The sequence below is a fragment of the Anguilla anguilla genome, chromosome 14, assembly GCF_013347855.1.
Source record: "Anguilla anguilla isolate fAngAng1 chromosome 14, fAngAng1.pri, whole genome shotgun sequence".
Classification (NCBI taxonomy): domain Eukaryota; kingdom Metazoa; phylum Chordata; class Actinopteri; order Anguilliformes; family Anguillidae; genus Anguilla; species Anguilla anguilla.
Window position 1 is genome coordinate 27,595,878 of NC_049214.1, and position 26,395 is coordinate 27,622,272.

General features: G+C 44.1%; 1 protein-coding gene across 4 annotated transcripts in view; it reads left to right on the forward strand.

Moving 5' to 3' along the window:
• The window catches only part of ptbp3 (polypyrimidine tract binding protein 3), a 71,622-nt gene that overhangs the window by 32,004 nt on the left and 13,223 nt on the right, over window positions 1-26,395 (forward strand). For 2 of the 4 annotated variants that reach the window (XM_035390520.1, XM_035390519.1), the window contains exons 2-8: window positions 8,387-8,462; window positions 17,571-17,740; window positions 19,548-19,694; window positions 20,428-20,595; window positions 20,806-20,916; window positions 22,894-23,068; window positions 26,111-26,188. In XM_035390520.1, coding sequence (XP_035246411.1) covers window positions 8,438-8,462; window positions 17,571-17,740; window positions 19,548-19,694; window positions 20,428-20,595; window positions 20,806-20,916; window positions 22,894-23,068; window positions 26,111-26,188 — 874 coding nt within the window. In that variant the 5' untranslated portion in view covers window positions 8,387-8,437. The remainder of the gene's footprint in view (window positions 1-8,386; window positions 8,463-17,570; window positions 17,741-19,547; window positions 19,695-20,427; window positions 20,596-20,805; window positions 20,917-22,893; window positions 23,069-26,110; window positions 26,189-26,395) is intronic. The other 2 variants (XM_035390521.1, XM_035390522.1) reach the window with 1 other exon arrangement.

The following is a 26,395-nucleotide window of genomic DNA, read 5'->3' on the forward strand; positions in this document are numbered from 1 at the left end:
CTGTCTGAAGTGTTTCTTAAGTGTTGAATTGATCGTGTTATGATATATTCTCCCTGTTGCTGCTTTCTCCAACTTCGGCAGCAATAAGGTCTGAAGTAAAGGTTTACTGGTGTTTTTACTTTCTATTTTATAGATGACCTTGTAAAGAAGCATAATTTGGAAACCGTATATTATAATGTGTGACATTTATTTAGTCTATCATTGTGTCAAAACTTTAACCTCAACATGTATGGGGTAGGCATGGAAGTTACCTCACAAAGTACTAAGTGACATTGATCAATGATATCGATCATTATTTTGTATACACACGCATATATTTGTGGTGTGTGTTTTATATATATATATAGTCACAGATAGTTTAAAAATTGTGCAAATCAGCTGCTTTAAAATATGGTCTTTTCAACTCCACGGTGTCATTGCCTATTCATATTAGCAAAAAGAACTTCCTTGAGGTTAGAATCTATGGAAATAAGGACTGGCTGTGCCTCTTCCACCACTAATCTTTTCTCACCTCGGAGGTAAAATTTCAGCTGTTCCGACTCTGCTCGCCCGTTTTTGTGTCCTCCCCGAATCGAGTCACTCCTGCGTGTGCGCCGCCCTCCTTTAATCGCGGCCTGCGATTAGATTCCGCCGTCGCGCGGCCGGTGCCTTAAATTTAAACGCCGCTTGCAGAAGCGGGTGCAGAAATGCGGCTCTCCCAAACACGCAGAACTGGTTTGGGAACAGGCTGAGCTGAGCACACGGGGGTTTGGTTGCGAAAGAGGGGACAGACGCCGGTGAGAGGAGACGGAGTGCAGCTGAATTCTGCCTCCGAGCTTTCCCGCGACGCGGCGGAATCTGGCCTCGGGAAAATAAAAAACCTGCGAGCTGCTCCCAAAAACTGTGAGTGGTTAAGCGCCCGGAGCGCTGCTCCACGCTGCCGGCGTCGTCGCGAGAGGGCTCCGGCAGGGAATACTGTTGGGAGTTGCTCTTGGATCCTTGTTGAGTGAGCTCGCGGTATCAGCGGTGCAGGCAGGCTCTGTGCAGGCTGTTTTATGTGTGAATCTCGCCACAGAGAATCTAACTCGAATCATAGTGCCTTCCTCCTGTGCGCTTACGTGTATGTGTGTGTGTGTGTGTGTGTGTGTGTGCGTGCATCTATGTGACAACATTTATATTTAACAGCTCTGTTTGCGCTCTTTTTTGTCGATTTAATTGGCTTTGAAGGCAGTTATTATGCGCAGTGACTATGACTGAAGTAAACTCAGGAGTACACCATGTTTCACAACACCTGAATGGTATTTTGCGTGAGTGTAATTTACAATCGACTGGTCTCAAGTAGATTCATGTTCTAGTGCAGTTCTCTACAGTAATGCTCCAGAGTAATGCTCCACAGTAATGCTTCACAGTAATGCTCCAGAGTAATGCTCCAGAGTAATGCTTCACAGTAATGCTCCAGAGTAATGCTTCACAGTAATGCTCCAGAGTAATGCTTCACAGTAATTCTCCAGAGTAATGCTTCACAGTAATGCTCCAGAGTAATGCTTCACAGTAATGCTCCGGAGTAATGCTTCACAGTAGTGCTCCGGAGTAATGCTTCACAGTAATGCTCTGGAGTAATACTTCACAGTAATGCTCCAGAGTAATGCTTCACAGTAATGCTCTGGAGTAATGCTCCACAGTAATGCTCCAGAGTAATGCTTCACAGTAATGCTCCAGAGTAATGCTTCACAGTAATGCTCTGGATTAATGCTCCAGTGTTAAACGGCTCGGCAGTTTGCACTGGTACAGTGGAAGGGGACAGGCAGGCTCGTGTGAGGGCCGGTGGAGGCCACGCCTCTCATTTCATCTTGGCAGAGGCACCGGCACAGGTGCTTTCCTGTTACTGGCCATCCACCAATCAGATAGGGCTTGAGCATTTCAGGGAGGAGCTTTGCGGTATGTTCCCTCCGGTGCTCTGTACAGTAGCCTTTGTGAATCGCATTGCTCTCTTGTTCCAGTTTGCATGGCTCATGTATATTTACAGGCAATGGTAAAACTGAATTAGGCCAGAATTACCAGCTCCTGCCATCAGATTTCATCCTGTAGGATGTGCTTCTTGTGTTCCATCCTGCATAGTACTGCTAAATGAGTATTGGCACGCTGAACCTTTTTTGTCTGGTTGCAGATTAAATGAAAGTAACTGATGGAAAGATATAATTCTGTTACTGGGGGACAATTTTAGAAGTTTTGTAGGTTTTTAATTAACTCAGCTGTTGTTGTGAGTGTGAAATTTATTTTTAAAAAGCTTATCTGCCTCTTTTAAGCATAGCAACACTGCTGTTGTGACCGTTCTTACATTTTCCTTTATCCTAATTTATTCAGTGACAGACTTTCCTACGAGTAGAAGTTTGCAGCCGAACCGAAGAAGATGCCGCCCTGTTTTATTTAAAAAACCCGTTTCAAACCGGGAAAAAAAACAGGGTATAAGCGATAAAGTCCTGTTCCCGTGCCGACCCAAAGTGATCACATTCCCTTGGTTTGCAGTACAACCCTAATATGGTGGGTTGGTTGACTTTCTGCCGTTGGCCTGAACCCTGAGGTACTTATTTGTTAGCTGCCAGTCAGTGTAGGCATTTTTCAGTGCAGCCAAGGTTTGTTTGCTGTTAGAACAGGTATTTACAGGTTAGGGAACCCTCTGTTAAAGCCTTAATAGAGTTATTGTCTCTAGTGGTGTATTGGGAAGTGCATTCGGAATGGCAATCACAATGGTATACACTTGAGCTGAATCAAATATATCTGCACGGTCCTTTTTTCTGTTTATTGTAAATTTCAGTTGTGCAGTAATCATTACTTCTATATTCCCATTAGTTGCTCTACCTGAGGGATATCATAAACAAAATGGATTTTCCATAAGGTGTAGGAATTTTTTTAAATTGACACAGTGCAGTTGTTACCGATGGTTTCTGGATTCTGGGGGGGGTCTCAAAGGGTTGTCGAAGTTTAGCGTGGTAGGCCTTTCTCCAGTGGTAACACTTTTTGCTGTGTGGAAAGTGACGGCCACTCGGACGCACTACCTCCAGTTCATACCAGGGAAAGAGCCAGATCCACTGGCTTTCCCCTCTCCTGTTTCCATGGTGACCTGTTTTTTTCCCCCTCTCAGAATTCTTTTTGAAAGCTGTCCTGCAGACTAGAAAATCATAAAAGATGTCTGCCTTGCACATTGTCCAGATACAGTATGTAGCTCTTGTATTTGTGGGAAGGTTATTTAGAAACCAAACGTGCTGTCGTACGTAAATCTCAAAGACACACAATTTGAATGACTCATCCAGCAGCAGTGATCCACACTGACTTTTTTTTATTGGCTTAGGAACCAGCGCTTGTCCTCTTTTTCATATTAACTGTCAATGACAAACACATTTCCCCTGACTGAGTGTCAACAATATACTGAACCTTAACGAATAAAACCATTATTTTTCATTCATGTTATGCATACTATAATACTGCCCACCTTTAAATATGTTAAAAAGACAATAAATAAGAAAATTAAGGGATCTACGGTCCATGAATTATGCATTTTCAAATTAATCACAGAATATATTGTACATTATTCTCAATTCTCAATCTGAGTGTATATACAACATGAGATTGTTCATCAAAGAATATGTTTTTTGGTCTGAACTGAAGGATATATGGTCATAAACATAAGCAGTTGTGAAAAAAGATATCCATTTTAATCATAGATGTTAAGCAGCCATAAATTCTCTTGGCAGTGGTGTGGAAAAGATCGAACGAGGTTGTGGAAAGCTGGAGAAAAGGCTTCCCCACTGGTTGAGTTTCTCAGGAATACTGGCTGCTTGGAACAATACGAGCATATTAAAACATGAAATTGGTTTTCAGGCTATAAAACTAATATTCTGTTGATATTAGATGGTTGTTAATCTTTTCAGCTGCGAAGGAAGTATGGCAGTTTCCTGTTTCAGTCTGGCTGCTGTGTTTCAGGGCTTTGTGGCGTTAATAACGAGCCCATGTCCTTCGACACATTAGGGCTGCAAAATTAATCATAAATTAATCCTGGTCGTGATTTTGCCTTCCACAATTAGCGAAAGTGAGGGCCTGCAATATTGGCGCATTGCTAGAATGGCTGCTCTGGTGTGACAAAACTCACTCTTATACTGAAAAGGGGCGGGATTCAGAATCCCATATTTTGGCCAAAAAAACATCACCCTTCAGGTCTTTTTAAAAAAAACACCCCCACATTTTTTCAGAGGACTTTTTTTTCCAGTACGTAGTTTACGCATAAATATCTTTTACATTTATACATCATCATATTTATGAATGATAAACTTTACATTTGCACATTATCATTTATATTGAAACCCTTGAGGTCTTTCAGTCAGAAACAATACGACGGCCCTCTCCTAAGGTGAATCGACCTTTCGAGTCTGACGTGTTTTTTCTGCCCAAATAAGGTCCCGCCCCCTTTCAGTGTAATGGAAAAATGTATGGGGGTCTAAAAAAAATTGCCTCTAACTACATCCATATCTAATATGGATTATTTTGCTTTTGTTGCTTCTAATATTGTGCATTTCTCTCTGTGCAGAGGGGTACTCCTGTGGGTTTTTGCAATTGTAGTGGAAAAAATGGAAGAAAAAAACGAAAAACGGGAGCCATTACCAGCTTAGCATGGCCTTGATGTCCCTCTCCCTCTGTTAGAGTCTGTGGGAGGAAATTGGAGGAAACATGTCTTCTGGATGATGTTGTTAGCAGAATATTTTTTTAAATTTCAGTGTGTTTGCAACAGCAGGGACCATCCGCACTATACATCATGTCTGCTTTTTGTCATTTCTCTCATTTTAAGGAGAAAATTATTGCCAAGTGGGTCTCAAAAGTCCCATTTTGTCATCACCCTGAAAAACGAAAGGGGCCTGGAAGAATTCCTATGTGTTCTGAAGACACGACTGTAGTGGTCTACGGAATATGGCTTGTCGGGTCTAGTGTATATATTCCAAATTATGTGTTTCTCCTACACGGGTAGACTGTCTGACCAATTGCAGGCATTCGTTTCGAACGCGTTGTGGGTAATAACTTTCTGCTAACCGACCCAAACACAGCAGTGGCGGACGGTAGGCCGGCTCAGAGACTTTTTTTTTGTTGGTGTAGCATGAAAAACACGCTGGAAAAAGCAACGTTAAACGTACGACCGATATAGCAAACATAAGAAGCAGCGGGATGTAAAGAGTCGGTTCCTCAAAAGGGATCGAAATCTGCTTTAGAACAAGCAATGTTGACCGGAAACAAACACTCCGCAAAGTGTGCCTTAGCTACTAATTATTCGACTAATTCATTCAACCACCTTAAAAGCCATCACAAAGTTCAATATGATGAATGCATGAAGATGAGGGTGTTTTCTGTTGATTTAAATTAATGATAAATGATCATGATTATCATTTTCGTCATACTCGTGCAGTTTTACGGCACATTAATAATACTTCACTAAGTCCCAGTTTCTGACTAAACAGGGGAACACTTTTCCCAGGGTCATAGCGAGTCACCTGGTACCTCATTTGCAGGAAGCCGTGACCTTAATTACCAGTTTCATGGTGGTGGCAGTGGCCAGATAGTCTGCTAATAGCAAAGAGATGGATAATGCTATCTGCAAGTCACTGACAAGAGAGGTGAAACCTTGTTTGACACATAGCAAATTTGCGGAACTTAAATATCCAAAAAATCCACTAAATGTTTGTTGTGAATACATTGAATTTTATTATTTACATTTTCTGCGTATTGTTTCATGAAGACCAAGACCTTTTAGAACTGGAAATAAAAGCATAAAAGATAGAGAATCTGGTGATAATTCCCTTGCAGTGAGGGAATTATAATGTTTTATTGCTAAGCAGCACAATTTCTTGCTGGCATTATGAAACGTATCTGCTAAGTCCCACAGGTCTTTGGAGAATTACACAGAAAAGCCAAGCGAAGCTTGTAGCTATTTTGATGATATTTTTTTATTATATAATAAAGGCAATAAAAAAGAAACATTGTCTGCTCACATGTCAGCATATGCTCTTCATTATGAATTTTTTACACGAGGAAAAGGCAGCCAATAAATGACTGTTTGGATATGCATCCCGCTTCCTCGTCAGAATTAGTTTGATGGAGCGGCAGCCGCAAAACGACTAATTGATATTGGGCCTCTTGCTCGCTAATTAGGGACACTTAGCCATAATGACGGCAGGAGAGGGACATGGCACGGCTCTGTCCCCCCGTCATTCGCCGCGGTGAATTTAAATGCGGAAGGTAACCTCGCGGGACGTGACCTTTGACCCTCAGAGATGGGTGTTTGGGAAATGGAGGAGGTGGGTGTGGAACCTCTCCGTGCGCTCCCATTATGGCCGCCATTTCGAGTCAGAGGGAGAGAGGGCTTTGCGTGTTGCGTCTTTCACCCGCGAGATGAAATGTCAAAGACATTACGGAGGTGCTCGGCTATAAAGGTTAAAGAGATTGCATCGTTTTTGCATATTCATATTCCACCGGGCTGGAATTTGAATGTAATAGTTTTTTGTCGTTTATAAAGGTGATAAGAATGAGTGTCAGAAGAAGCTGATGAGAATGACATGACATCAGACATAACCGTCTTGTCAGAGTTGCAAAGCTGAACTCTACTTTCTTACCCCTTGAATAGATGTTAGATTTTTTTGCTTCGTCAGCACACGTTTTCATATCCTTTTTAGAAGTCGAAGCTGAATTTTTTTTTTTTTTTTACTCTGTGAGCTATGTATGGCAGATCTTACGGGATGCTATTAATAGCTTATTTTTTAATTGGCATCAGGCGATGCTGGACTTCTGAGGGCGACTGCTCGTCATGAAAGAATTCTGTGCCTTTCTTCTGTTTCGTACAAAGCTCAGAAAAAACATCAAAAAGTCCTGGAGTGCTGTGCTCTACTGTCCACAGTATTAATGGAGATGTGGGCTCTGTGATCGTGTATCTCATGTGTCCATGCTCTGAAATCTGTTTCTTCTCCAGCCTTTTCCAACCCAGTATGTATTTTGCAGCTTGACTTTGCTTACTTGCAAAGGATGTGTTTGTCAGCCATTTTGAATCAAAACTCCCAGCATTCCCCCAATTGAGCATCAATGCTCTCATCAGAGATCACGACTCTGCTAAAATGCCCGTAAATCCTCTGTCCACCCCAACATGTTCTTCCATCATCTGTACGGACCAGCCAATTCGGGTAGTTTGAAAATTCACAACCACAGTAGTCTTGCCCTGGTCTTTTCATTCTGGGCATTCGGAAAGAATGCGAGTACGTCACCCAGGCCTGTTCGTGTGGAAATGTGTAAGTTGTAGCGAGGATATCCCCCTTTTGGCCCTGAAAGAACAAAAATAGATCTGGGGGAGGAAGTTAATTAGTAAAGTATTCCCTCTGGTCTGACAATCATGCTCAGGAACCGAAAGGCAAATGAAAACATTTCCTCTGTCAGCTCGCTGAAAGGCCAGTGGCAGAACAGGCGTACTGTTTTCCAGCTGACCGAATCCCACAGTAAATATTTCCGTTTACAGTAGGGTGCATTGGCATTGGAATTAACCCGTCTGCCTGTTTTAAGCCCTTGGGCCCGAAACTGGTGCCTTGCAGCACCAAATAACGAAACTTTAAATAGTTCTTTCTGAATCCTACTTCACCGTAATACATGAAAGATGGCCGCTTGACTTTGTAGCTCTCAGCAATAAGGCTTTTTTCCCCCCCTCAGCATATGAAGGTCATTTTATGACCCTTGAAAACGTGTGCACGTGGGTACTTGTGTAGTGCACATACTTAAGAGCATTTCTCCCTGTGTGGGTGTATATAACATAACGGTGATGTAAATGGGGAAACACCTAACTTCCCTATCCCCCTGCCCAAAAACTTTTTTTGGACATAACTTCTTCTGGATTCAATACATTTTACACTCTCCATGAGATACTTCATATGAATTACAGTAAATGAAAAAAAACCTTTTAAACCCTCCAACTCAGTAAATTCTCAGTAAAACACATCTTTTGGATGTGTTTGGAAACTCATCTTTTCTGTTATTATTGAAGAGTGTCATTAACTCAATGACTAACAGTATTATTGACTCAATGATTAACATTGAAGCGGTTTCAGCAAATTTGTCAGAAGTTGCCATGAATTATTTGATTTTAGTGCCAGTGATTTATATATTTAGAGCAATCACTTCAGCCAAAATCACCAGAATGGAAATGATTGGATATGAGTAGGCCTACTTGATTTAATTGGTTGAGTGTTGCATTACTCGTATAAAAATTGTGTCAGTTGCCCAGAGGTTGTCAGCGGACACCTTCGGTGTCACATTCTCAGCTCTTATTGGTGTGGCGACCGTTAGCTGGCCCTGTGACCAACGGATTTCCCCGGTTTTTGTCTTTCAGCGGGGATTTGAGGAGCCTCTTTCTTCTGGTTTCACGTGCGGCCCTTCTACCATGAGCAATTCTACTCCATCTACAGGTACCGTGCACTCCTTCTTAGAAATCTCCGGAAGCCGACGCTCGAGACGGGCTCGGCGTTGCCGCAAGAATTAGCCTCCGATTTCATCGTGGTCTCCGTGCAAATTTCACGGCCTAGCGGGCGGTCAGAATCGAGTTTCCCGGGTGGAGGCTTCTTAGCAGAAATGTCGCAAGTAATCGGTGCTCGGTTGCAGTAACACATGATGTACCTCTTCGCGGGTGTGGATGTTTATTCTGCCGTCTGTGCATCCTGAGTGCACCGAGCATTCGTGTTATCTTGCTCACTCTACGGCTAACTGCGATAAGCGCATAGTCTGTCAACTTTGTGAGCGTTTTAAAAAAAATCATAAATGTCTTCATGCTGGGCTTCACTGGAGAACTGTATTTTAGAGATTTTAGTTTGAGTCGCTGGTGGGGCGATTGAAAATGCGGACTATCGTCTTTTTGCCAATCAGGCAGAGGAGACAAATTGATGGAGAACATGCGGTTCTGTCATACCCAGCAATGCCCCTGGAAAACTGGCCCATGAATCCCTGATATTTCTGTTTTTTTTTTTTGTTTTTTTTAAATTGAGCTTGGGGGGGGGGGGGGGGGGGGGTAACTCTTTGTTTTGGATTCTTGAGTCATTCTGCATTTCAACTTTTATTCCTATTTCTTATGAATAGTAAAGTATCCATTTTTTTCTCTCAAACTTGTATAAGCACTCCAGTGATCTGTTGAGATGTCGTTAATTTCACTCGCTCATTCTGAACAGTACGAGGGAAATTAACACAAAAGTAATGGGGAAACGAGTTTCTTTACTTGCGAGATGGCAGTAGATAAGTCTTTAGAAAAATGTATGGAGGGTTGACGGTATGTACGTGGAGCTGATGCATATCATTTACGTTGCATCACAAGAAGTGTAGTGCGGAATAATGTCCTGTATTCAATCTCAGTCATCTCTCAGATAACAATGCAGTCAGTGCATTGCGCACACCAGTTATTCAGGAAGTATCTATTTTCGTCCCAACGCTCTGGTAGAACTAACTTGTACCCTCATAGAATCTTGGTTTCAAAACCAAAAGCCACACTCAGCGTAATCTGCAAAGCCACATCAATCTCTATAAAAACATGTTGATTCTGAAACTATGTAAAAGGCATATATATAAAGCGAGGAAGAGCGGCCATTACAACAAAATGCGTTTCCCTTCTCGGCACTTGGCAGAAGAGCTTATCGGAGAAAATTGTTCTTTGCTTCTTTGCTTCTTACTCGATACGCCGTGACTGCATCGGCCGTGTGATATTAAGGGCTTAAATCAGTGTAAATCAGCTGCTCGCGCTCCTTCGCTTTCTCACATGCTGCTAAATTTAGGCTTTACATGTGAAGGCGAATCACACCTACAGCATCTTGTTCGCAGCTCATTTTATTGCTCTCTCAGGGTTTCGCTTAAAGATAAATCCGTCTGCATCCATTTTATCCCCCGTTTTTACCCTGAGATTTCAGCAAGCCTTTGTTCACGTTTCACTTAAGAGACAACGCAGTTTTTTTTTGCTTTTGTGTTTTTACAAAAAAACGACGTCAGAGAAGCATATCCAGCAATAGGAAACCAGTTTTGTTTAATACTGAAGATTCACATTCTATTTTCAGACCTGTATTATGCTCAAAATATAGAAATGATGTTTGAGGGTTGCTTAGATTTACAGTCACCTATGTGTACGCTGAAGTTGTGAGCCCGCATTGTACACGTCGTCACTTACAGTTACGGTCAATATGTGCCCCTATTTACAAAGCGGTGGGCTGAGGCACTTATTACAAGACTGTCCTTGAGACAAAGTCCAAAGACTCTAAGAAACCACACCATTCATATCCACGGTCAAAGTGGAGTTTTAGTCTTTTGTTTTAAACCTGGTTTACTTTGAATTAAAATTTTTGAATAAAAACCTTTTGAAGAAACCTTCCCATCAGTTGGTGATCTGGTTCTCTGTTGGTGTTCCTTTTTGAGGACCTGAACTCAGGCCTTTTTTGACATTTGGTCCTCTGAAATGGCAGGCTGGTATTGATTTCTTGGTCACAGGGGAGACTTTGGCCCGGTCTAAGAAGGGCGCCCCAGTTTCTAGGCAAATTGTACAGTGAGGTGATCAACCTTTTGACTATGTGGACAGGCCCTGAAGTGGCCATTGTATAGAGTCCACCATTTAAAAGAAAAATTATTTTTAAAGCACCTTTTGGTGCAGCGTTCTAAAAAGAGCGAGATTGTGTGGCGCTGCAGGTGTACCGCATTGTTGAGAAGGAGCGGTCACATGACCTTTGGTACCGGGTGCCTTTCAGGCGTGCTCCCGCTGCGTCTGCCGCCCGTACAAAGAAATTCCTGTCCTGCAAATGCGGCTTCTCCTCGGGGCGTTGGTGACGACAGTACTCCCTGAAAAAAAATGAAAAGAAAAGAGTGGGGAACGACCGCTCTGGAAGGAAGTTAAAGCAGATCGGACAGATGTCTGGCTGAAAGGGAGGGAAACGCGGAGGGGTGTGTGTGTGTGTGTGTGTGCGTGTGTGGGGAAGAAGGAGGGGCCGTGCGGAGGGGTGTGTGTGTGTGTGTGTGTGTGTGTATATTTAGGGAAGAAGGAGAGGCCGTGCTTCGCACTGGGAGAAATCTAAAGAATGCCAGAAATCAGATTTGTTGACAGGAGGGGTGATTAAAATGAGCTGTGCTGTGTACGGCATTCTTCGCATTCCAGGGTGACCTAGCAACACCTCTGGCAGGTGTCCGCCCGAGATCTTGCATCACATGGAGAAGCGTTGCACTGGATCATTTACCTTCAATGGGGATAGTTAAAATGGTACCACGCACCATGCGCCATGGTATATATATATATATATATATATATCAATACCAGTGAAAATTTTCTTTATGTCCTTTTAGCACCGATCTTCATATAATAAAGGCCGAAATGATCATACAATGCAGAGATGATAAGAAAACAGAGATTTTCCCTTGTGCCGAACCCCTAAGTGTTTTCCATTGTCTCTTCCATTCCAGTCCTGAATGGCACAAATGGTGCTAATTTTGCTGTAACAACTTGACATCAATGTTTGTGACTTATAATCAAGTAATTAAAACATATAATTTTCGATTAGAGCAATATTGCCGTTTGGCTGAGAAACATTGTTCAAAACATTGCTGCTCGCTTAGTTTAGTATGAGTCACTTGCCAGAAAAACATTTTTTTTTTTTTTTTTTTTTTGTTGAATCATGTCCAGAAAGCTTTTAAGGACAAAGCGGTAGCTAACGTGGCACCTGTGTGATACAAGGCTGGATATGGATGGACAGCCTGATGGACTTTTATTTATCCCGAAGGGGAATTACTTTTTTAAACCAGCCCGGCAGAGGAACGATAACCACAAGACTGAAAATACAGTGCGGTTGCTTTAATTAATTTATTTATTTGTGCTTTGCTCCAGTTTACTTTGCACTGTGACTTTAAGAGAATCCAGACCTGCACTGCTGACATTGCTCACAGAATAAACTTGGCGATCCTAATAAAGTTGCGCATCGCAAACTGGTCAACTGCCATTTCCCACCTCACATTTGCCGCCTTGGCATGACCAACAGCATCTTTCAAAAGGCCTCGACCGCAGCTAATGGCGCACATTCCCTCTTCTGGGGCAAGCGGTTGGAAACGAAAGTCACTGGGACCATTAACCGCATGACCATTAAACAACCGCATTAAAGTTGTTTTTTTGTTTTTCCTTCTTATATCATTAAAGTGAGGCAATGCTAATTTTGTGGAATAGAAAGCTACAAGTCGAGGGCTGCAGTCTCTTAAAGGATGGCTTTGAAGGCACCTATTGTGGGTCCACGGGGCAGATGTTTGTTTGGATGTACAAATAATTGCATTTTAGTCATTACAGTTTAGCTGTGGTGATGCTATGACGTGACTCTACTGGATGGCAATTTACAAAACTCTTATTATAGAGTATACCAGATGTAGGCTGTGGCTCCTAGTTTGAAGGTTTGTTGGTAATTTTTTTGGTTTGTTGAAGCCCCCTGGCATACATAATCGTACGAGATGGACTCCTTAATCCTATTAGACATACACCAAGATTCTGTTAGCTGTACAATGAGATGAATTGCTTTCCTGCAGCCAGATGCTGTGGGGAGGTCATGTGCATGTCGCCATGGAAATGCGAGGTCATTGGAAAATTAGCCAATCATTCCCTTCTATTTCACAGTGGCCTGATATATAGAGGAAGGCATGTTTCCTTTATTCCCTAAACTGAATTGGATATGCACCAGAAAGTAGTTTTTTTTTTTTGCTCCCCCATAAATTAAACGATGCCAAGTATTTCCAACTGGTGAAAAATTTACAGCAGGGAGTTGTAATTGCTGTCAGTTGGTTTGGTTAGTTATATTGCACAGTGTCTACAGTGCATTGTTTTATTGGCTTAGGTTGACTGCCTGTCCCATACAAACCACCAGGTGGTGCTTTTTAATTGCCTCCCTCCCAAACTGCATTCATGTTGTTATCAACCGTGCACACGCTTTAATACGGTGAGTACATGAGAAACTAATAATTACTATTCAAGTTATCAGTCAGTCAAATTAATAATCTGTTAAACATTAAGTGGCTACATTCATCAGTTTGACATACTTATTTTACAAGAAAAGATTACTAATGTCTCTCAGTCAGACTGCCATCATCCTGTTTGTAAGATTTATCAGGTGGCTAAGAATTTAGAGGGTGTCTTAAAAATACAAGACGACATCATTTTTGAACTATCTCTGTTCATTGGTAATGTGTGACTGACCACCTGTATGAAACACTTGAATAACACTTAAAACTGAAAACAAAATCCATGGGTCACAGTGACTTTTTTTGCATATAGCCTGATGGATCTTGGAAACTTACATTACATTACATTACATTACATTCATTTGGCAGACGCTTTTATCCAAAGCGACGTACAAGAAGTGCATTTTCATGATCGTAGACAACTGCTGAACACGGGTTCAGTAAGGTACAATTACTTATTTTGTACAGCTATTTCTAGCTGAGAACAATGAACACTATCCTGGTCTAACATCTGCAAAGCCAAACTAGGCAGAAGATTAAGCTAGAGTATTAGGACAAATACAATTTACCAAGAAGTGCAGGGATGGGGCAACATGTAACAAGTGACAAGGAAAAAAGGGTTTTTTTTTTTTTTTTTTTTTTAATATGTAAAAAAAAAAAAAAAAAAAAAAACCCTTTTTTCCTTGTCACTTGTTACATGAAAACAAAATCCATGGGTCACAGTGACTTTTTTTGCATATAGCCTGATGGATCTTGGAAACTTTGTGCATAAACAGTAGTTTGGTGGATCTTGGAGACTTTGTATGTCAGGTGTCCACATACTTTTGGCCATGTAGTGTATATAAACACTTTCTCATTGTTTCATATAGATTGCTATCCATGGTCAGGTTGCTTTCTCATAGTGGGCCATCAATTTCCACACATTTCATCAACACTTCCAAGTCTGTGACAGTTCTGTCACACCACTATCTTTTATTTATTCAGCAACTTTAACCCAATGTGCCTTCGGGTTGCACTATGATATTGGAGTTGTGTCAGCATAGGCAATAACAACTTTTAAGCTCAAACTTATGAACATCGGCCAAAAAGCTCAGATCATGGCGAGTACGATGGCCCAAGGTGATGACACAGCATATACAGAGCAGAGACATTGCTGTGCCACTGATGCTGCAAAATAAGTGAAAATGCCATGCACTGAAAAGTAGCCTGATCATAATCATCTGACCTACTTAACCAGTCTGAACCAGTCAGCCTCAACTGATCGCTTTCAAGTTAAAATTCTGTCTTTGTGATGATTAAACCGATTTTACTAAATCCTACTGAAGAACATTTAAAACATTTGACAAAAAGAAAGAGAATGCTATCGCTAAAGGTGAACCGGATGGACAAGATTGTCTAAGCCACAGAAATATAGGTGGAGGAATATAGGAAGCTGCACCATCTACAGGTCCGTTCTGATTAGCAATTTATAAATGGGTGCTAATGCAAAAAGCCACCCTAGCGGTGAATAGAGGAATACTCTGTGAAAGGTTTCATGCCTTGTTATAGTTTGGCCTCCTGCTGACAGAAGCAGTTTCTTCTGTGTTATCCTTCTTCATCTGGGCTCAAAGGATTAACTCTTGAATCAATTCGGGAAGCACTTATATTATTCTCGGAGAAGATCTTTCCATCCCCTCGATTGATGGGGGAAGAAGCCGGCTTTACACTCCTATAGTTAATAATAATAATATTGATAAAAATAATCATGCCTTTATTTATACAGTGGTTTTCATACCATGGATTTAAAGTGCGTTCCAAGAACACAAAAGCTGCAAATGCAGTTAAAAATATAGTGGAAGGTTACAAATGAAGACATTGCAAAGGGATAAAAGTGACAATAAATCTATGGTAAAATATGCAGTGCTAAAGACAATATTTTAAAATAAAACAATAAAAGATAACTGAGTGCAATGAATTCAAAACAAGTCTGAAGTAATGTGTCTCTGAAAGAGATTTAAGCTTCGCTAGCATTGGTTTGTGTCTGATGACCTCAAGTAAACCGTTCCATAGTGCAAGAGCCCCTTCCCCGAAAGTGCAATCTCCTTTTGTTTTTAAATTTGCTGATGGGAGATTGATCAGACACTGGTCAGCTGATCTGAGCTGCTTCTGTGGCTTGTAGGGTACTACAAGTTTTACTGTGTAGTCAGGGGCTAAACCACATAGAGCTTTTAAAGTCATCATTAAAAATTTTAATTTATGTTCTATAACACCAGTGATATGACGTCTGACTCTCCAAAGATGCCCATGATGGTTTATAGTATTTTTAGTAAACTTACAGACTTGTGAGCGTGGTTTTAGACTAAAAAAAGGAAACATCAGCTTGGACATCTGTTTTTTTTTATTTTATTTCCTCCTTGTTATGAATTTAAGTTTATTATCTAGTTTTGTAATAAACAGGAACCTTAAAGGCTGGTCTAGTGGAGGAGTTACAGAATAGTCTGGGAGGATCTGCATTAAAACAATGAGCCTTCACGCATTTCAGTTCTGAATTACAGGAAGTTTACCTGATTGTTTTCCTGGAGGGACTTATTAAATCAAAATGGGATTTGTGTAACCACACGAGCGCTCCTCTGGTATAACTGTCACTCATTCACCCCAGAAGTCTCTCCGGTGTTTTTTTTTAAATATTTTTTTTACAAGCGTAAATTATCTTATCGGTTTCATTTACCAAGAGAGAGAGAATGTTTTGTTTGTTTGTTATTTCTCAGGATAGCAGTGCCGTTTTTTACGCGGAAATGATAAACAGTCAAACCATTCTCGCTCTCTCTCCCGGTACGCATTTATGATTTTTAAAAATACCACTTGAGAGACAGAGGCGATGATGATGAGCGAGTGACTGCATGGTTGCCGTCATTTCTCTGAAGACCACCCAGCGAACGAACGAAAGATTTCATTAATTTAAGTGCTGAGTGTGAATAGGTGAGTGTGGTAATAATATTAACCGATGCCTGTCGTGAATGGATAATCTCAGATATGCACACTTTCAATCATTTTAATCAGGTTAAATATATTGCCTTTGTCTAGCTTATTGCAAGAAATTTATATGAAATGGTTTATTAAATGGTTGGTTGGATATTTGAAAAATAATTCTGCATAACCACAATTAATATGAAGTATAATCCATGCCATGTATGAGGTTTATGTTGTGAGGAGTAGCTTTTAAAAGGAATAGGTTCTTTTCTAATGATCAGCCCTCGAAAAATGATATTTTTTTCCTCTTCTGAAAAATGACAGAGTTGTCTTAGCAGTGTGGAAGTGGTGCATTAGTTCATGTGTCCCCTGCTTATCTGCGCTCAATCTACTGTGTATAATGCGCTCCAGAGAAGAGAGGAAAAATGTAAGACACCAGCTGAAATGAGAGTCTTTAATTGGACATTTGTGACTGCAGGGTTTGAGAAAGACTAATGGGGAGGGGGGGATAGAGATACTTTCCTCGCTGTCTGTCTGTTAAGTTTCTAAATGTCTGCCATTCCTGAGCTCTGGTTGTGTTATCCCTCGGTTCTTCCCTTGAAGCCCGAGTGCCAAATTGCCCACAATGGGCACCGTTTGCGGTATGCCGGGCTTCGTAATCCTCATAATCCTATAAGAAGCTTTTGTTTAGTTTTTTTTTTTTGCTTGTGAGGTTCAGCGGTTTGTGGCCCACTGGGTGTAGCTTTCGGTGGGCCAGCCAGCCAAGTGCCCCACTGGAATGCTTCATCGTGCCCCCCCCCCCCCGTTAGTCAAGGGTGAGACTGCCCACAGGATATTTTTGGTGGTTATTTATCAGTTTCCTTTCCATAATTATAGTTTTATTCTCTTTTTTTAATGCTTTTTCTCCCCAATTTGAAATTCCCGATTGTGTTTATCAGAGCTCATTGCTACGATCTCTAGTACTGATTTGGGAAAGCGAAAATAAGCATGTACATGCCCTCTGAAGCTCCTGTGGGTGGCAGTGTAGTATAATGGGTAAGGAACTGGTCTTGTAACCTAAAGGTTAAAGGTTCGATTCCTGGGTAGGATACTGCTGTTGAGCAAGGTACTTAACCTGCATTGCTTCAGTATATATCCAGCTGTATAAATGGATGAAATGTAAATGCTATGTAAAAGTTGTGGAAGTCGTAGTGAAGCACAGGTCAGCCACCGCTTCTGATCAGGCAGTCTTGCACAGAAGCCAGTCGTAGGACGGACGGAGGATAGACGCTTCACATGTAGTTTAACACGCAGCCATGCGTCATTGGTGGGCAGTGTGACTCTCTCATCACAGCCAACTGAAACCCTGCAGGCACGGTCCGGATTCGACACCCGACCACGGCGCCCATTTTGCTCTATAACTGTGCCTTAACAGGATGAGCCGCACGGCACCCCCCAATTGCATCAATCCTTCAGTCGCGCTTGTCCTCCGTCGCAGCTGTCCAGATCTGACCGCCCGACCCTAAAAACGGAAAAATAATGATGTCAGGGCTTGAATATGACGGTGGAGACGGTGAAAATGGAACCCGCGGTACATTGCTAACTTGCTAACGCCGACTCTTTCTTCCCCGCAGCTAATGGCAACGACAGCACGAAGTTTAAAGGAGACCGATCTCCCTGTGGCCCCTCCCGCGTCCTGCACGTCCGCAAGATTCCCTTCGAGGTCTCCGAGGCCGAGGTCGTCTCTCTAGCGGTCCCCTTCGGCAAAGTCAGCAACCTGTTAATGCTCAAAGGGAAAAACCAAGTAAGTCTCCCCTTCCGTTTTTTCGTAGACCCCGTGGGGTCTGATGCTGATCCTTAAATCTTAATGGTGGGTCTGAACATCGGGCCTGGCGAGGCAGGCAGAAAGCGCTGTGACTGTTTTACATCCACGTTTTGTTTTGTCTGTTTCATTTCAACAAATGGTTATTTTTTAAAAAGAAGGACAGGCTAGGGTGTTTCTGACTTGTGCGTCCAGCTATGGTTCTTGTCTGAAGTGATGCCTACAGTCCAGGTCATATGGGGAATAAAATACTTTAAAAATCATCACATGAACGACAACCAATAATGTAAAAGAATACGAAGTAAAGATGGTTGAACGAAGCATGTTAAATAAAGCTGATGATTGACCAAGTATTTGGTGTGCCTCAGTTGGCTAAAATCAGCTTCACCGCTGATCTCTCCTGGGGTAAAATATTACGAAAATAAAATACCTGAATTGATTCTGAAAAAACTGCAGGCTATACACAGCACCTCGGAATGGGCTTCTTAGAAGAATCTCCAGGTAGAAGGGTCCACTGCATAAAGCAGCTGCTGTGCTCTAAACACAGTTTAATTTGTTTAGTACAGCACTTCTCAGGACTCAGCACCCAGGAACAGGGCTGTGTTACATAAATTAGATGTGTTTTGTGGCCTTTTGCACGTTCAGTTGCAGTATCATTATGAACTAGATGAACCACTGAGCCTTACTGTAGATGTAAGGTAATGGAAATCTCTTTTATTTTGATTCCCATTTCTGTAAGAAACCCATTTTCTATTTTTCAGACACCTTTCGTTTGTCCATTTGCCAAGACGCAACACTGTGCTTTCAGACAAAACACTTCATTATCTTTCACCAAACCCAGTACGCCCACCACTCCCATTGATCCTCTATCCGTGAATGCTTACTTCGCCAAATCGTTTAAAATGAACTCATTCATCACAGGCAACTGTTGTTGCTTTTAATTTCGACCCTCATGTTTCCCTCCATTTTGTGGGCAATAGTGCCGATTGAGTCGTGATGCTCAACGCGCAAGACGTCCGTTTAGTTCGCTGTGCAAGGGACCGATACTGTGCTGAACACACATTTGTAGTCCGTCCCTTTGTTTGAAATGCATGGGAACACGGTGCTGGAGTGTGTGTTTGTTCCCTTCGGTAAGAGGCAAGATAAGATGGATGCAAGGGGCCTACACACCGGTGTCTTTCTCGAGTGCTCTTTCATATTTAAATTGAAGCGACACATTTAAACATGAAAGAAAGAGCGATGAATGATCCGATGCTTTGATACATACGTTTCCCGGCGCGGTATATAAAAGTTAGCCGAACTTCAAACGGGATTCAGCCTTTTCTCTCTCCCCTTGGTGTCTTTTTTTTATCACGTTGCCATATTTGAAAACTAACTGACAAAAACCGTGCTTTTGAAAGCTTGCCGGAATAGCGTAAACAAGTCAGTTTGAGAGGTCACCATTCATTTACCCCAAGCAGAGTCAGAAGTAGATAACCAGTCCCATTCTTCCCAAAAATATCAGCTGTTTTTTTTCTTTTTTTGCTTTTTCCTGAAAAAGATTTGCAGTACAATCGTTCAAATTTAATAGAATTCTCTGACACATCTGGGTTTGTACTGAATGGCATACTGTACGGTTGCATATATTAAATATTTTGAAGGATTTCATTAAATGAGTCACTCCGTTGCTGTAAATAAAAAGCTTCCACGTTGCGCTATGTTTTGAACACGCATGTTACAGGACTGAAACTGGCGTTAGAAAGTACAGTGCACGCGTTTGACTGCTTTCCCGTCTGTCGTTCCCCTCAAGGCTTTTATCGAAATGGCTTCCGAGGAAGCGGCGATCACGATGGTCAACTACTACACCACCGCCACCCCCCACCTCCGCAATCAGCCCGTCTTCATCCAGTACTCCAACCACCGAGAGCTCAAGACCGATAATCTGCCCAACCAGGGGGTGAGTGAACCGCGCCTGTTTCTCGCCCCGGCTGGCGGGGAGGTCGCCGGGGAAACGGGCACCGCCGGCTCGCCGTTAACGAGGCTCCCGTGTGATCTCCCCCTTCGTCGGCCGTGGTCTCGTCCCGCGAACCCCGGGCCGGGGCATCCGTCTTTGAAATGGAGGCTGTTGACCCGCCTGCTTTATGCCGGCACTCTAGTGCGCCCGAAGTGAAGATGATGGACGGGCGGGATGTGTAGATCCGCTAAAGGTCTCGATCTGAGATAGCCTCCGCTTGTGGCTCGACCAATCATGTCTGCTCTTGCGGCCTCCTTCCTTGCTTGAAGCAGACCGGGAGAGTAACAGCAGATAGTCGACAGCTAAATGGTGGGGAAAGATCCTTCCTGCTGGATTTAGACTGGCAGCGACGTGTCAGTGGGCACGTTTGGGGCAATGTGACTAAAACTCCTGATTGCATCCATGGCCGAATGTTTTTTGTGGGAGGTAATTCAAAATTGAAATTTTATTGTTCGAAGATATTGAGATTTTATTGTTCAAAGACTTGATTGAACAATAAATTTGATCTTACTGTTCATTGTTCACTTGTAAAACCTCTGTGCATGTTTAATGAAAGCACCGGTGTACACTTGACAGCAGTACATCGCTCTAGCAGAGTGTCCGCGGTATGAACCGCGTGCATCGACTTCAGATAAACGTGCCGTAAGTAACGCAGAGAAATGTGTGCGTCTCGCAGAGAGCTCAGGCGGCGCTGCAGGCGGTGAACGCGATGCATTCTGGGAACATGACCCTGTCTGGGTCCGCGTCCGCCGGTGACGGCGGGCTGATGCCGGGGCAGAGCCCGGTGCTGCGCATCATCGTGGAGAACCTCTTCTACCCCGTCTCCCTGGAGGTGCTACACCAGGTCAGCCCCCGCCCGTTTCCCCCACCCCCCCTCAGGGTGCGATGACATTCCAGCCTACCGTCTCTGAACACCCAGCTAAACATGATGTTTACAGTGTTGAGCTCCGTCTTCTACTGGGAAACACTGCTGGCCGGGGGATCGTTCGTTCCCAGTGGTTGTTCCAAGAACGTTGCGCCTCATACTAAGCTATGTATTTATCATCTTCCATAGATCTTCTCCAAGTTCGGGACGGTGCTGAAGATTATCACTTTTACCAAGAATAACCAGTTCCAGGCCTTGTTACAGTATGCTGATCCTATGAATGCTCACCATGCCAAAGTGGTACGTAAAGACTTTTTTTCTTGATTTTGTGGCAACTGATTAGGTCGGTAGTATCAAAGGTTACATGTCCATAAGCGCTGTGAAAATATGACGTTGATATAAATCGGGCTCTAAAATAACCTTCCACCTTTGTTTGCGCTACCTCGTGATTGGGTGGTGGTTTAGGTTTCTGGGGATAGCTGCGTTGGTTAGATGTCCTGGGAATCACCTTGCATTAATTTCACCGCCGGTCCCTCAGCTGGACTGTCAGGGCAAATCGCGGCCGCCCTCTTCTTCTCAGGTTTATTCCAGGTGACACCCGTGCCCTTCCGAGCCCCGCTAAAATACCAGCGGTGCGTTTTCCTTTGCGTCTTCCCCCGAGCGCGGCCGTCCAGTGAAACGGCAGACAACGCTCTCGTTTTCGCCGTTCTCTGTGAACGCCGGCCCTCTCTGCGCACCGCACGCGTCTCTGGCCCCCATAGTGATTAATTTGTCACTGCGGTGGATATCTAATGAGCGTCAATGGAACAAAAGAGGGAGTAATTGCTCCTTTGGTCCACGGGCGTCGTGCATTGTGCTCCTGCCATGTTGCATTGCTACCCCGCACAATGAAAATATTTGTAGCGTTGCAGTGGGGGGGGGGGGGGGGGGGGCTGTTGTTTGCGAGCACCTCTGGCTGAATCCTTTGGTACAGTGTGTGTGTTTGTGTGTGTGTGTGCCTGTGTGTTTGTGTGTGTGTGTGTTTATGTCTGTACTCAAAAGACAAAACAAATGCAAATTGCCCTCATTATTTTACAAAACACGGCAGTAGCCCATATCTAATTGACGAGGGGAAAAGAAACAATCTAAATCCCCGCCCCCCCATCCCCCCCCCCCCCCCCTTCTGAAAAGAGAAATGCGCCCCCGCAGTATCGCCCTTCAGCTCGGCGGGAGAAATATGGGTCCGCGGCCCGGCCCCGTGCGCCGGTTGCCACGGTGAAAGGACCCGGCTGACAAATGTTTGTCATCAGGGTTTATTTAACAAACAGCCCCCTTAAGGGATGCCTTGTCAACCCCCCCCCCCCCCCCCCCCCCCCACCCCCGCTCCTCCTGCGGCACCGTTCCACCTCTAATGGGCCCCTTGCCCTGTCACAATACATCAGGGGACAAATTCCATCAGCACGAGGAGAGCACTTTTTATGTTTCGCAGCGACGTAGCCGAGCCCATACGCCGTTATTATTCTGTGCCATTTTGTCCGTCTGAACGCGGCGTTGTCGCGGTAATGAGTCGCGGACGGGAAGAAAAACCTTCGCTGCGGGATAATTGCATACTCCAAAGATGCTTAACGAAACGCTGACTTCCGTAATGGTGTCCGTCATTGCAGTGTAGTTTGTAAATAATGAAGCTATACGAGTATATTTTACTTTTAAATGGGAGGTCAGCTGTAAGGGGTTTTGATTATTCAGTGTTATTGAGTTCTAAAGTCTGAAATGATAAAGTAATTGTTTATTCAATGAAAGTGAATGACAATGAAAGTTGGTCATACCCCCACTGTTAAACAGAGGTCACCTGGGACTGTTGATACAGCAAATGTCCTACAGTGAACCAAGCAGGTGTCGGCTTTTTGTACCCATATCCATTATGTTATGTGCTACTTGTAATTGGCTTAACAGGGTTTGTACCCTCCCCCTTACTTCTAAAAATAATTGTTCTGCCTGTGTTCAGTAGCTGGATGGCAGGGTGACAAGGATATTGCTGTTTGTTGTGATCACAGCAGATTATGTGGTTCTGTCTGACATCTGTAATGTAGTAAACTGAATAAGGACCTTCTGTCATCTGTAATGTAACCGTAGTAGTTTTCCTTCTGTCCTTTGGCATACTGAAGTGATGAGAACAGCCAGCAAGTTTTGAATCCGAGCTTTAGTTGTCTAATTTAAGTGGATTGGGTTGGATTTAATCGCCAATCGATCTTTCGAAGCGTACTTGTGACACTGTCTCCCTGACACTTTCTCGCCCAGACTTTGGACGGCCAAAACATCTACAACGCATGCTGCACCCTGCGCGTGGAGTTCTCCAAACTGACCAGCCTGAACGTGAAGTACAACAACGACAAGAGCCGCGACTTCACGCGCCTGGACCTCCCCTCGGGCGACGGGCAGGCCACCCTGGACCCCGGCATGACCGCCGCCTTCGGTAAGGCATTCCGCCGCTCTGAATAAACCAGGGCCTCATACTGGCTGAATAAACCAGGGCCCCATACTGGCTGAATAAACCAGGGCCTCATACTGGCTGAATAAACCAGGGCCTCATACTGGCTGAATAAACCAGGGCCTCATACTGGCTGAATAAACCAGGGCCCCATACTGGCTGAATAAACCAGGGCCTCATAGTGGCTGAATAAACCAGGGCCTCATACTGGCTGAATAAACCAGGGCCTCATACTGGCTGAATAAACCAGGGCCTCGTACTGGCTGAATAAACCAGGGCCTCATACTGGCTGAATAAACCAGGGCCTCGTACTGGCTGAATAAACCAGGGCCTCGTACTGGCTGAATAAACCAGGGCCTCGTACTGGCTGAATAAACCAGGGCCTCGTACTGGCTGAATAAACCAGGGCCTCACACTGGCTGAATAAACCAGGGCCTCATACTGGCTGAATAAACCAGGGCCTCATACTGGCTGAATAAACCAGGGCCTCATACTGGCTGAATAAACCAGGGCCTCGTACTGGCTGAATAAACCAGGGCCTCATACTGGCTGAATAAACCAGGGCCTCATACTGGCTGAATAAACCAGGGCCTCATACTGGCTGAATAAACCAGGGCCTCATACTGGCTGAATAAACCAGGGCCTCATAGTGGCTGAATAAACCAGGGCCTCGTACTGGCTGAATAAACCAGGGCCTCATAGTGGCTGAATAAACCAGGGCCTCGTACTGGCTGAATAAACCAGGGCCTCATACTGGCTGAATAAACCAGGGCCTCATACTGGCTGAATAAACCAGGGCCTCGTACTGGCTGAATAAACCAGGGCCTCGTACTGGCTGAATAAACCAGGGCCTCATAGTGGCTGAATAAACCAGGGCCTCATACTGGCTGAATAAACCAGGGCCTCATACTGGCTGAATAAACCAGGGCCCCATACTGGCTGAATAAACCAGGGCCTCATACTGGCTGAATAAACCAGGGCCTCACACTGGCTGAATAAACCAGGGCCTCACACTGGCTGAATAAACCAGGGCCTCATACTGGCTGAATAAACCAGGGCCTCATACTGGCTGAATAAACCAGGGCCTCATAGTGGCTGAATAAACCAGGGCCTCATACTGGCTGAATAAACCAGGGCCTCATACTGGCTGAATAAACCAGGGCCTCATACTGGCTGAATAAACCAGGGCCTCGTACTGGCTGAATGAACCAGGGCCTTGTACTGGTTGTATCTTTTTAGTACAAGCGTTTCATTTCTATAGATAAACTGAACACTTTTTGAAATCGAAATCGTCTGCACTTTGAAAAATAGACGCCTTTTCTAGTAAAATATTTTCACCTGAAATTAGTTTTTTTTTTTTTTCCTCCCCCGTATTTCTTAATAAATGTCAAGCCTGTGACAGGCAGCGCGGGGCTTCAGACGTCTTATTGTGCCATCTTATTTATCCTCCCGTCGACTGATGCTAATCCCGTCTGTGTTTTGGACGCGGTCGCTATCTGCTTCCAGCACACACACGCGCAAACAAAAGGGAGAGAAAGGTCCTTATCGCGAATGGGGGGGGGGGGAGTTCTGAATTGGCTGGACAACAGAGGCCTGTGAGAAATGTTGCATCCATCACAGGGGAGGGGAGGGGGGAGGGGGGGCGGGGGCGATATAGACGGAGGGCCCAGGCAAACAGCCGCTCATCTTGTTGTCCCAGGCCCCCCGTAAATCAGGTGGGCTGTTTGGGGGCGGGATCGCTGCAGATGGCGATAAGCTCCGCGGCGGCGGCGGAGAGGGGTGGCAGGCGAAGCTTTTGCGCAAACGACGCGAGGCCTCCCCCCCCCCCCTCTCTCTCTCTCTCTCTCTTGCGTCGCCTCGTAAATCAACCGCTGATGAATTCACGCCGGGAGCCGGCCGCGGGCTCGCTGACAGATTTTCCGCGCGCGACGCTGAGATGGAGCCGGTTTGACCGGCGGAGAACGGGGCGCTAAAAAGCCGTTCTCGTGCGGCGGTACTGACGCGCCGCCCGGACTGGAAAGATCACTGCGCTGACGTTATAATAGGGGAGCCGTCCGAATGCGTGATCACACGACATTTGTTAGGTAAGAAAAGGGGAGAAGGGGATTGGTTGACAGCGAGGTGGAGTGATTGTTGTGTGGACTCGGCTGCTCTTTGGATGCAGCTCGTGTCTGGCCGTGGCGCACGTATTGCTTGTGTCAGTCTAAATAATCATTTGTTTCATCTGTTGGCCTGTAAGCACATCAAAAATGCACCTGTAAAAACTGAAATAATAAAGCGATTGTTTTAGTCAATAAAAGTGAATGAAAGGTCAAATCCAAGGGGTTTTGGTTATATAATGTTATTGGGTTCTAAAGAAAAAAACAAAGTCTGAATAGTCTTTACTTGGTCTATCAGTACATCAAAACACACCGCTAGTGTCTGAGAGTCTGAAATAACAAAGCAATTGTTTCGTCAGTGAAAGTGAACGACTGTCTGCTGTTTAAAGTTGGTCATACTCCCACAATGGAACCGAGATTGACTGGGACTGTGGAATGATACGCTTAGATCATGTATTCTGTCCACACTGCAAATGTCCAACAGTGAACCCAAGCAGGTGTCAGGATTTTGTACCCATGGTATGTCCATCCTGTGTATATTTAATTAATACCCAGGTTAATTACGTGTGACCACACGTGAGCTGACCATTTTGGTACCCTTTCTGTTACAAAAAAGACACTTGTTCTGCCTGTGTTGAACAGCATGGATGACTTGGGCTTATTTACCATGCAGAATGAGGATGATCTCTCTGGACTGGAGTAAACCACAGTAGATGTGCAGAAATGTGACTTCATGCAACTGAGGCATGACATCCTTTTCAACTGGCCACACAAAATGAGACCCGTAGTCTGTGCATTGCAGATTCACATTAGTTGAACGTGTAGCCCGGCCCTGGGTTCACGCGTGTGACGGCTCTCTGAGTCTCCACTCTGTGTAAATATCGGGTCGGTTTGCTGGTTTTTAATTGGGTGCCATTGTTCTTCCCAGGAGCCCCCGGCATCATCTCCTCCCCCTATCCCGGAGCTGCAGGCTTCGGTCCCGCCATTGGCTTCCCCCAACCTGCAGGTAGGGTGTGACCCTTGTCATTGGATTCATAACCCCTCCTCCCCCTTTCCCCCCCCCCAGAGAGGACCCTAGGAGACTGCTGTCACAGTAATGAAATTAGCAGTTTATTCCTAATCCCACACGGGCAACCATGTGTGTTGTCTTGGGAAAATTTAGCAAATGTAGCAAAATGAGATTGGGTTTGACAACACGGCAGTACAAAAGGAA